Source organism: Leucopleurus acutus (assembly GCF_964270905.1).
Source record: "Leucopleurus acutus genome assembly, chromosome: 8".
NCBI lineage: Eukaryota > Metazoa > Chordata > Mammalia > Artiodactyla > Delphinidae > Leucopleurus > Leucopleurus acutus.
In genome coordinates, this window is record NC_139151.1 from 56,551,597 (window position 1) to 56,564,862 (window position 13,266).

Below are 13,266 nucleotides of genomic sequence, written 5' to 3' on the forward strand. Positions count from 1 at the left end.
AAGGCATTTGCTGACCTATATAAACTTGACGTTTTGGTTTTGGTAGTCTTAAAGGGAGACAAGAACATAATTCAAAGCCCAGACCCAGGCCGTACTCATGTCTACAAGAAGTCCCTCTCCACATTGAACTGGGATCACAAAAATGCTATATACTCACAGAGCATGAGTGAAACAACAGGGTAGAAGAGAATTCAACAAACCAACTGCACAAATCCTTAGATAATCAAAAACAGGAAGCATGAAAAAAGGACTACATAAACTATTAAATTAGATTGAATACATCCCATAAACTTATTTTTAAAAAAGTCAAATCCTTGCACAGAATTCATTTATTCTTAATTGGCATTAATTGGCATGTTTCTCCAGAACAGACACTTCATAAAAATAAAAATATAAATTAAAAAAAAAGAATATGTAGGGACTTCCCTGGCGGTCCAGTGGTTAAGACTCTGTGCTTCCACTGCAGGGGGCACGGGTTCAATCCCTGGTCCAGGAAACTAAGACCTCGCATGCTGCACAGCGTGGCCAAAATTTTTTTTAAAAAAAGAGTATCTAGATGGCCAATAAACACTGGAAAAGGTGATCAATTAGAATAGTATATGACGAAATGTAAATTAAAATCATAATACAATACCACTATCCCACCAGAATGGCTAAAATTTTCAAAACAGATAATATCAAGTTTGGACAAGAATGTGGAGCAACTAAAAACCTCACACTGCTGATAGGGATGTAACTGGCACAAACACTTTGAAAAACTATTTAGCAGTATCTACTAAAGCTGAAAATAACCTATGACCCGGCACTTAATTCCACTCCTAAAGATATACCTAACAGAAATACATACACATATGTATTAATGGACATGTACACATAGAATTAATGAATAATGTGTATGAATCTCACAAATATGCTAAGCAAAAAAGCATATGCCATACAAAAGTTCAATAACAAGCAGAACTAATCTGTGGCCAAGATAGTGGTGCTCTTTGGGAGGAGGTAGTAACTAGAGGGAGAACACAAGATAATGTTCTGCTTCTTGATCTGGTTAAATGATCCGTTCCCCTTTGAAAAGTCATCAGGCTATTATTTGTGCCCTTTACTGTAATATGTGCTCTCTCTCAATACAAAGTAATAAAACAAAAACTTTTTAAGACCCAATAATGGAAAAAATACAGCACCTTACAAAGAGACACCTACAGAAGTAAAACAAATAAAGATATCTCTTCACAATGTCATTTCGGGCCCTAAAGCCTAAAGAGCAGGAGTTGGAAGATTACAACCACCTGAAAAGACAGCCACTTACTACCCTATGTGTAAGATCACCTCTCAACAAAAGTATCAATATATGTGCTCTAAAATATGAATGAGTATAATTTCAACTTCTCAGCAGAAAAAGCATGAAATAACCACCCCTTTCCAAAGTGAAAAAAAGAAAGACCTGGTGAATATATCTGAAGGGCCATATTGCATAAGGGGTGGGATGATTTGGGGGGCAGTTATTATATTAGTTATTCTTAAATACTTCATTCTAAAACTAATTAAAAGCCTTTGGAAGGGAAGTAGTCTTTTGAAGTTGTTTCTTGTGGTTGAATAGATGGCCTGGGTTTCTGTTCTAAACCAATACAACGTTAATACAGTACAGCCTATTGTCAATCCTTACAATGACCTTCCTTTATGCTTTTATAAAATAGCTGCCAGACAATGAGCAATCATTCCTGAGCTGGTCCTTTCAGATACAGATACAGTCTGCCACACATTCAAAGACTCTACTGCCCGATAATGTTATTATAAAAATCCGTGGGACCTCCCTGGTGGCACAGTGGTTAAGAATCCGCCTGCCAATGCAGGGGACACGGGTTCGAGCCCTGGTCCGGGAAGATCCCACATGCCATGGAGCAACTAGGCCCATGCGCCACAACTACTGAGCCTGTGCTCTAGAGCCCGCAAGCCACAACTACTGAGCCCACATGCCACAACTACTGAAGCCCGCGCGCCTAGAGCCCGTGCTCCACATCAAGAGAAGCCACCACAATGAGAAGCCTGCTCACCGCAACTAGAAAAAGCCTGCACACAGCAACGAAGACCCAACACAGCCAAAAATTAAATTAATAAATAAAATTTTAAAAAATTATAATAAAAAAAATTTTTTAATCCAGATGATTTTTATTTATATTTAACCTATACATATCAGCCCATTTTCTAGATGGAACAAATTATTCAAGTATACTAACATCATTTAGGGACCTATATCTTATTCACTGCAAGTACAGTGGCAGAATATTAGGATATTTATAGCTTTGAAAAGTTTACCTCCAGGAGAATCTAAAATTATTATTTACTACCTGGGCAATTTCTCTAAAACACTGCTCAATTGATACTTCTTATTTATTAAAGAAACACACATATATAGAAAATTTTCAAAACACAAACAAGTTATCACTATTTTTATCACTCAATAGCAAATGCATAGTCACAAGAAACATGACTAAGAATTCATAAGAGCTGTTCCAATTTTCCCAAAACATACAAGATAACTCTCAGGAATTGCATACTAAATTTAAGTAGTAGTTATTCCTCAGCCCAATAAACTCTCTTCCCCCTCTCTCATTCACCTTTATTCATCCTTCATGTCTCAATTTAGAAATTGCTTACTGTTAAAAACCTTTCCTAATCACCCTCCTCAAACTGAGATAAATGATACTCCTACATGTTTCCATAGAATCCTGTTCTTCCCTGGTCCTATAACTGCATGTGTCAATTATTAGACTCTCTCCAAATTATGTAATTGACCAGACAGAGGTTAGAAAATGATGATGAAGTTTAACACAAGGTAAGATAAGGTGGCATAGCAAGAGGAGCCAACTCCCTCTCCCTCTCTCTCCCTCTCTCCCTCCCTCTCCCTCTCCCTCTCCCTCTCCCTCTCCCTCTCTCTCTCTCTCTCTCACATACACACACACACACACACACACACACACACACACACACACACACACACAGATGAAATGTTACTTCATTCAGTCACAATTCAACTAGAACATATACTTGTTTGAGAATCCCTCAGGCCAGCAACTCATAAAAAGTATTTATATTGTTCACTTTTTTCCCAAAGATTTAAAAATACCTCAGGCAGTCACAAGTCCAACAGAAGTTTTGGTTCTGATAACTCTGTCACATGCTTTCCCTAAAAATACATGCTCTCCAACCCCCAGGCCACAGACTGGTACCAGTCCGTGGCCTGTTAGAAACCAGGCCACAAAGCAGGAGATGAGCAGCGGGCAAGCAAGTGAAGCTTCATCTATATTTATAGCCGCTCCCCATTGCTCACATTACTGCCTGAGCCCCGCCTCCTGTCAGATCAGCAGCAGCATTAGATTCTCATAGAACGCAAACCCTACTGTGAACTGCGCATGCGAGGGATCTAGGCTGCACGCTCCTTATGAGAATCTAATGCCTGATGATCTGAGGTGGAGCTGAGGCAGTGATGCTAGCGCTGGGGAGCGGCTGCAGATACAGATTATCATTAGCAGAGAGATTTGACTGCACAGAGACCATAATAAATCAACTGCTTGCAGCCTCATGTCAAAACCCTGTCAGTGAGTGGCAAATGACAATTAAGCTGCATCTTATGGAGTAGACTGGACATAAGCAACACACATAAGCAACATTCGGGTGTCACTGTCTCCCATCACCCCCAGATGGGACCATCTAGTTGCAGGAAGACAAGCTTAGGGCTCCCACTGATTCTGCATTATTGTGACTTGTATAATTATTTCATTATATATTACAATGTAATAATAATAGAAATAAAGTGCACAATAAATGTAATGCACTTGAATCATCCCAAAACCATCCCTCCACCCCTCCACCCCCACCGCCCAGTCCGTGGAAAAACTATCTTCCAAGAAACTGGTCTCTGGTGCCAAAAAGGTTGGGAACCGCTGCTCTAGAACTTTGTTTATTCACTTATAAGGCCCATCACTGATGTAATGGAGGCAGCACAGTGCTGTGAAAGAGCAGGGCTCTCGAGCTCTCGAACATCGGTTCTACCAGTCACCACCAGCTTTGCGACCTAGAGTAAATTCCTCAACCTCTCTGAACCCTGCTTTCCTTAACTATAAAACAGGAATATCTCCTACCTTGCAGCATTGCTATCCGGATGAGAAACAACATATACAATGCATCCAATAAACTACCTGAATCACAAGTGAATAGTTAATTGTTTATTAAAGAAACACACATACAGAGATATTTCAAAACACCTACGAATTAGCTATCACTCTTCTTCCTCCCACCACGAGATTTTTAATTTTCTAATAAAAGTAAAAACTCCTTTTTTGTAAAAACAAAACAAAACTAAACTAAACTAATAACTAACTTTATAATTGTTAAAGATGGTGCATGTGGGTTCATTACACAATTCACCTCTACTTTTGTGTATGTACAAAATCCAATTGAGAGAATTTAGTTACTTCCATTCTTATTGCTTCAATTATTTTAGTTTAAATTAACCAATGGCCCTTCGATAATATTAAGGATCTAACTTCCCCAGAACCAAAAGAAAAAAAAAGTTCCCAAAAGTTAACAAATGGTTTGGAGGGTATGGTTAGCTGAAGCCAGAGATTAAAAAGTCAAATTATACATTCACCATTAATCGTTCTATGCTAAATATATCTGAGAAGAAATCAGGACTCTGACATATAATTTGGAGTCACATCTCCACCATCCAGCCGATCAACGGTGGATTATTCCAGTTACTGCAGTAGATACTTACTGGACTTCACTGTGCTAGGGACATTGGAAAATAGAAAAATGAGTAAGTTGGGGGTCCTTGTCCACTAGATGCTTCCAATTTTGTGTTACCTCCCAAAATCTCATCCTCATGCCACCCACCCCTTGACTATCACCTGCTGTCTCCCCAGGTCATTCCTCTGCTGCCCTGATCCTCAATTCCCTTACCCCTGTCTTTGTCATGCTTGCTGAGCACAATCTCAAACCACTCACTCCACTCCAGCCATACTAACTTCTTAGCCATTCCTTAAAAACTTCAAGTACACTCCTACCTTCATACTTTCCTGATTCTTGGCCTGAAACAGTCTTCCCCACTTAGATACACAGTATGTTCCCTCACTTTTTTCAGGTGTCTGCTCAGATGAGATCTTCTATGTGACTGCCATAGAAATTCAGCAACCACCCCTGCCAGATACTCCATTATACTGCTTTATTTTACTCCATTATATTTATTACCATCTAACGTATTCCAATTTAGCATCAATTCTAACAAGCATTTTTCTTCCACTGTAAGATAAATTCTGACTTTAGAAATGTTAAAATGAATAAGGTCCTACACTCTTTGACCACCAGGTGGCAGTCATCAGGTGTCACCGTCTCTAAATGCACAACCTTAAAAATAGTTGTTCTTAGTATCAGTTCTTTCGAGCTAGGCCCACTGTTGGCACTACCTGTGCTCAGTCTGCCATTTAAAATGTATCTCTGCACTACAGTGTGCTCAGTCTGACATTTAAAATGTATCTCTTGATTTAAATTGAAACAAAAAATCCTATATAGGGAATTCCCTGGTGGTCCGGTAGTTAGGACTCTACACTTTCACTGCCGAGGGCGCAGATTCAATCCCTGGTGGGGGAACTAAGATCCCACAAGCTGGGCGGTGAAGACAGCTTGATGAAGAGGAACGAGCAGTAGAGACTTAAAGATGGAAGGTCTGGACCTGGGGTTCTGGTCCCTCAGTTGTGTGACTGCAAAAATCACTGAGTCTCTCTGGATGTCAGTTTCTTAAGATCTACCCCCTCTACCTTACAAGTTGTTCTAAGGATCAAAATGAGACAACATATGTAAAAGGATTCTGTAAATATAACACATCACTGATATCCATTTATTCATCTGACAAATATTCACTGAGCATCTGCAATATTCTAGACTCTAAGGTTTCAGAGGAGAACAAGACTGGCAAGGTTCCTGCTCTCATAAAACTTGCATTCTTGTAGGTGGGAGACAGATAATAAACAGATAAATGGACAAGAATTTCCAACAGTGACAAATGCTCTAAAAAAACACAAAACAGGGTGATGTAAAAAAGAGTGGAAAGGGAATTACTTTAGATAGAATAGTCATAGAAGGCCTGGCTGAAGTGACATAGCTCAGACTTCAAAGGAGTATTCAGCCAAGTGAAGAAGAGGGGAAACAGGTGCTGCGGCATAAGGAACAAGACAAGTTTGGCACTGGAAAAATGAGGTAAGCCTGGAACACAATGAGTGAGGAAAACTGTTAGCAGATGAGGTTGAAAAGGTGGACAGGGGCCAAATCCAGGATGGTCTTGGACTGTTAAAAGGATATTATCAGTACCAAAAATCTCTTCTTTTTACCAACATGGCCGAATAAATTGAGCCATTTATGCAAATATCTAGTGTACCCATTATCAAAAGTAGGACATTTCCAACTTTCTAACTGAGCAATGCTATCGCCAAAAAACAAGGGGAAGGAGCCTATGCAATGGCCCTAGACATAAAATTCTTAACAACATACAAAGGTATCATTTATTATGATGTTTGGTAAGTCAAACAGTCAAAAACCTCGACAGGGGACTTCCCTAGTGGCGCAGTGGTTAAGAATCCACCTGCCAATGCAGGGGACATGGGTCCAAGCCCTGGTCCGGGAAGATCCCACATGCCGCGGAGCAACTAAGCCCATGCGCCACAACTACTGAGCCTGCGCTCTAGAGCCCATGAGCCACAACTACTGAGCTCGTGTGCCACAACTACTGAAGCCCACGTGCCTAGAGCCCGTGCTCTGCAACAAAGAGAAGCTACCGGGATGAGAAGCCCACACACCGCAACAAAGAGTAGCCCCTGCTCACCGCAACTAGAGAAAGCCGGTGTGCAGCAACGAACACCCAACACAGCCAAAAATAAAATTAATTAATTAATTATTTTTTCAAAACCTCAATAGTAATAGAAGTGACAAAATTATAGAATGATTTTTAAAAAAACACACAAGTTTTTAACAGAAAAAATATCATTTCACTCAGCAAATATTTATCAAGCACCTACTTTGTGCCAGGCATGCTCTAAGCACTAGAGATACAACAATGAACAAATCAATGAAGATACAAGCAATAACTGAGCAGAAGATTTAACTGTAGAATTATCATAACACCAAAACTGAACTTCAACTTTTTTTTTTTTTTGCAGTACGCGGGCCTCTCACTGTTGTGGCCTCTCCCGTTGCGGAGCACAGGCTCCGGACGTGCAGGCTCAGAGGCCATGGCTCACGGGTGCAACCGCTCCGCGGCATGTGGGATCTTCCCAGACCAGGGCATGAACCCGTGTCCCCTGCATCAGCAGGCGGACTCTCAACCACTGCGCCACCAGGGAAGCCCCAACTTATTTTATGTCTCAGCATTTTCTAAAATAGGAGTTATAGGCTTAGTCATATGTACCTGTCAAAAAGCCAACTTACCAAGGAATTCTTAATCACTTCACTCCTATAAAATTCTGGAAAAGAAGAAAAAGAACAATAAGTGACATGGAAGAAAATAAGCTCACTAACTCTTAATCCAACAAATTTTTTAACATATGCTCTAGTAAAAACACTTAAAACATTTTCAAGGGATCTATTCTCTACATATATTTATCTGCAAAAATTTAAATTAAAATAGAAATAATGATTAAATAAAAGTGTTTTTAAACTGAAGGATAGTTGATCTACAATGTTGTGTTAGTTTCCGGTATATAGCGAAGTGATTCAGTTGTACATATATATACATATTCTTTTTCATATTCTTTTCCCATTATGGTTTATTATAGGATATTGAATACAGTTCCCTGTGCTACACACAGTAGGACCTTCTTGTTTTAAATTAAATGTTTTAAAGGGAAAAAAACATTAGTAAAGAAAGGTCAAAATCTGTTAAGATTTAATTTAGTGATTTTTCCCTTACTGGCTCCTTTTACCCCAGATTCTAAGGTAAGCCCTTAAAAACTCAGAGTTCATTCTCCCTTACCAACTGCCATTGTCTACAGCCAATTCTATACTCTCTGTTTTTCTCAAACATCTCCAATAATTATCCATTGTAGTACTGTGGAAAGAACACTCATCTAGCAACCAGGGAACCTAAGTTCTAGTTCTACTTGTCATTAACATTCTGCTTCTCATTTCCTTGAGCCCATTTCTTCATTAGACAATTCTGACAATCAGACTAATAATCAAGGTCCTCTAAGCACTAAACTTTCGTGATTCTACAAACCTTCATTAACGTTGTAAATGTTACAAAACCTGAAGATACAATCAAAAGAGAGACTGTATCAGAGGTTCAGACAGACAGACATTTTTTTTTTTACATCTTTATTGGAGTATAATTGCTTTACAATGGTGTGCTAGTTTCTGCTGTATAACAAAGTGAATCAGTTATACATATACATATGTTCCCATATCTCTTCCCTCTTGCATCTCCCTCCCTCCCACCCTCCCTATCCCACCTCTCTAGGTGGTCACAAAGCACCGAGCTGATCTCCCTGTGCTATGCGGCTGCTTCCCACTAGCTATCTACTTTACGTTTGGTAGTGTATATATGTCCATGCCTCTCTCTCGCTTTGTCACAGCTTACCCTTCCCCCTCCCCATATCCTCAAGCCCATTCTCTAGTAGGTCTGTGTCTTTATTCCTGTTTTACCCCTAGGTTCTTCATGACATTTTTTTTTCTTAAATTCCATATATATGTGTCAGCACACGGTATTTGTCTTTCTCTTTCTGACTTACTTCACTCTGTATGACAGACTCTAGGTCCATCCACCTCATTACAAGTAGCTCAATTTCGTTTCTTTTTATGGCTGAGTAATATTCCATTGTATATAGGTGCCACATCTTCTTTATCCATTCATCCAATGATGGACACTCAGGTTGTTTCCGTCTCCTGGCTATTGTAAATAGAGGTGCAATGAACATTTTGGTACATGACTCTTTTTGAATTTTGGTTTTCTCAGGGTATATGCCCAGTAGTGGGATTGCTGGGTCATACGGTAGTTCTATTTGTAGTTTTTTAAGGAACCTCCACAGTGGCTGTACCAATTCACATTCCCACCAGCAGTGCAAGAGTGTTCCCTTTTCTCCACACCCTCTCCAACATTTATTGTTTCTAGATTTTTTGATGATGGCCATTCTGACTGGTGTGAGATGATATCTCATTGTAGTTTTGATTTGCATTTCTCTAATGATTAATGATGTTGAGCATTCTTTCATGTGTTTGTTGGCAGTCTGTATATCTTCTTTGGAGAAATGTCTATTTAGGTCTTCTGCCCATTTTTGGATTGGGTTGTTTGTTGTTTTGTTATTGAGCTGCATGAGCTGCTTATAAATTTTGGAGATTAATCCTTTGTCGGTTGCTTCATTTTCAAATATTTTCTCCCATTCTGAGGGTTGTCTTTTGGTCTTGCTTATGGTTTCCTTTGCTGTGCAAAAGCTTTGAAGTTTCATTAGGTCCCATTTGTTTATTTTTGTTTTTATTTCCATTTCTCTGGGAGGTGGGTCAGAAAGGATCTTGCTGTGATTTATGTCATAGAGTGTTCTGCCTTTGTTTTCCTCTGAGAGTTTGATAGTTTCTGGCCTTACATTTAGGTCTTTAATCCATTTTGAGTCTATTTTTGAGTATGGTGTTAGGGAGTGATCTAATCGCATACTTTTACATGTACCTGTCCGGTTTTCCCAGCACCACTTATTGAAGAGGCTGTCCTTTCTCCACTGTACATTCCTGCCTCCTTTATCAAAGATAAGGTGACCATATGTGCGTGGGTTTATCTCTGGGCTTTCTATCCTGTTCCATTGCCATGTTCTTGGATTGGAAGAATCAACATTGTGAAAATGACTCTACTACCCAAAGCAATCTACAGATTCAATGCAATCCCTATCAAACTACCACTGGCATTTTTCACAGAATTAGAACAAAAAATTTCACAATTTGTATGGAAACACAAAAGACCCTGAATAGCCAAAGCAATCTTGAGAACGAAAAATGGAGCTGGAGGAATCAGGCTCCCTGACTTCAGACTATACTACAAAGCTACAGTAATCAAGACAGTGTGGTACTGGCACAAAAACAGACAGACATTCTTAACAACCCTCCAACATTCCCTCTGCTGACCCTGCCGAAGTCACTTCCGTGGTGCTCTGTCAATGCAGAGCCTACAAGGACCCTGTATCCTTATGTTGCTATAGGGAAATATTTTCCAAGGGTGATGTACATACCACTGATATATGAGACCATTTTAGGTGATACATGAACAAACTTTATTTTTTTCTAACATATTGAAATGTAGGTCTCATCTATCCAACGCCTAATTGTAAGCTCCATAAGGGCAGTAACATTTGTTTTTGTGTAACTGCTGTCTCCTCAGCATGTAAAACTATTCCTGGCACAGGGTAGGCACTCAATAAATTTTTTCTTGAATCAACAACTTCATAGATTATGCTTAGACATAAGTTTAGACATACTGAACTTTTAAAAATATGTAAGTATGTAGCATTATAGATGAAACCCGAAGACAGTGAAACTTGTTGAAGTAGTCCACAGGACTGAAGTTTGGGAACCATCAAGCAGCAAAGGAAAAGTGGACCTGGATATAAAATTCTTATGGGCAAGCTCTCTTGGTTAAAATGTTTCTTTCCAAAACATACCATCTACACTACTTTATGCTTATCTTCCCTTAAAAAATTAATAATAATAAGGATAATCATTCTATTTTGTGGTGAGATAGTCACAATGAGTGAAAAAAACAGGTTCTATGAGAGAATTTACAACAGGATCCAAAGTTTTACAATTATGTTTACAACATTTATTTTAGGTGATAGGGTTGGGCTGCTTACTTTTATTTTTTGCTTGGCAGTTTTCTAATTTTTCTATTTTGCACAATTATTTTAATTAAGAGAAGGGATAATTCTAATTGTTTTTAAAAGGAAACTTCTATTGACGAACATTTAAGCTACTGCTAATTTCTGGATATTTCAAGTAATATTATAAATAATCTTTGAAAGATATATACCCTAAGACACTTGAATCTATAAGATAAACTTTTAGAAGTAAAATTGCAAGATAAAAGGAAAAATACAGTTTGAATTTGACAGATATTGCCAAATTGTTCTCTAAAAATGTTGTACCACTTTACAACCCCACTTAACACTAGGCAACCCTAAGTATTATTCTTTTCATTTTTTCCCAAATGGTTCACCAATGCCGATCATAAATTGACTACATAAATGTACATATGTATGTATGTGTGTATATATATATGTTCTTTTTTTAATATGCATACATATACTCTAATTTATATGTACCAAATATGTTATTAGAAAAAAAAAAGACTTTGTGCTAAAAATGTGTTGTTTGTTACTACAAGGTACTTTCACTTAATACATTTTTGTATTTAATACACTTTTGTATTGTCTGAATTTGCTGCAAGTAGGTAACACTTTTAAAATCAGTGAAAAAAATTAAGATATTCCTCTTTCCTTGTGAGAGAGAATTCCTCAGCTTAATCTATAAAGTGTCTAAATTAAACAGTCCCCAAAATATGTATCTCCAGCTCTAAGAAGATGAACAGCATCATTATTTCTTCCAAAACTTTGCTGATTAACTGTATATATAAATGAAACTAAACAATTTGCCTTCTCCATTAGATCTTCAAAATGGACTTGCTAATTTAAATAGAGAGAGGTCAACAAAGGAGCCATACAGTTTGGAAAGGAATCACTGAGTCTGAGGTAATTTCTAAAGTGTTAAATGTGGGCCTACACTGTCTATCACTCTGTTACACTTACATTATTGTCAATGAAATTAGCAGCATGGCGCACAACAGAATAGAGAATTTAGGAAAATTTAGAGTAAAAAAATAGTTCGGTCCCCCAGTGTGCCATGTGTAAGCTTGACCCTGGACAAGTCAATTAACTTTTCTGGGCCATAGTTTCTTCACCTTTCAAAGGAGAATGACACCTAGAAAATAACAGGGCTGTTATGAGGCTCAAATGAAATAGTGAATACTTTATAAGCTATAATTTTTATTAATACAATTCTATGAATTTTTATTAACTCGACTTGAGCAAAACTATTAGACATGTAAATTTTCAAAAAGAATGTAAATTTTCAAAAAGATATCATCCAAGACTAGCCCTACATGAAAGGGTCTATTAGATACAAATGCTTCTCTATCCATGCTAAGACCTAAACAAACAAAGCAAGGAGAGATTGCAGAACATGGTTCCAATGGCATGTTTTGGCTGTTTTACAGCATTACATTTATTCAACAAATGCTTTTTTAGTATCTCAACCTCACTCATAATAGAAGATATACAAACTTTAACTCTACTATGAAACTATTTTTCACCTATCAGATTGGCAAAATTTCAGAAGTCTGACTGCACAGTCTGTTGGTCAGGCTGTGGGAAAAAGGGTACCTGTACCTAGCAAGTGGGAATGTCAACAACGGCAGTTTTACAATATCTACCAGAACTCTAAGTACACATTCTCTTTGTACTTCCACTCTTTGGAATTTACCCTATAGCCATACTAGCACTCATACAAAATAATGTATACCAATGAAATTGTTCACTGCAGTACTGTGTGTATAGCAAAAGCCTGGAACAACCTAAATGTCTACCAATAGGAGCCAATTAAATAAATTATGGTACATCTGTTCAATGCAAAACTAAAAAGAAACAAAAGAAAATTAGAGAAGCTCTCTACGAAATAATATGGAAAAACATCTAAATTATATTAAGTAAAAAATACAAGGCACAGGGCTTCCCTGGTGGCGCAGTGGTTGAGAGTCCGCTTGCTAATGCAGGGGACACGGGTTCGTGCCCCAGTCCGGGAAGATCCCACATGCCGTGGAGCGGCTAGGCCTGAGAGCCATGGCTGCTGAGCCTGCGCGTCCGGAGCCTGTGCTCCGCAACGGGAGAGGCCACAACAGTGAGAGGCCCGCGTACCGCAAAAAAATAAAATAATACAAGGCACAGATACATATATATATATAAAAAATTTGGTACTATTTTTACTTGCATTTGCATAAGGAATCTCAGTAAAGATAAACAACGGTGGGGTGAAAAACTAGGGAGATGGGACAGGTGAAAGGAAGATTTTAATATAAACCTTTACATATATTTTGAACCATGGATGGCATTAGCTAGTCAAAAAGTTAAATGAAAATATTTGGGGGCTTACTTTGTGCCAAGCATTGTTCCAAGTACTGGAAATAGTGTAGTG

General features: G+C 38.3%; 1 protein-coding gene across 3 annotated transcripts in view; it reads right to left on the minus strand.

The window, feature by feature from the left end:
- The window catches only part of UVRAG (UV radiation resistance associated), a 318,149-nt gene that overhangs the window by 271,650 nt on the left and 33,233 nt on the right, over nt 1–13,266 (minus strand). For all 3 annotated transcript variants that reach the window (XM_082844787.1, XM_082844786.1, XM_082844788.1), the window contains exon 3: nt 7,477–7,511. Coding sequence is in view for 2 of the 3 variants with exons in the window: in XM_082844786.1 (XP_082700912.1) it covers nt 7,477–7,511 (35 nt within the window). In the remaining variant the exon portion in view is untranslated. The remainder of the gene's footprint in view (nt 1–7,476; nt 7,512–13,266) is intronic.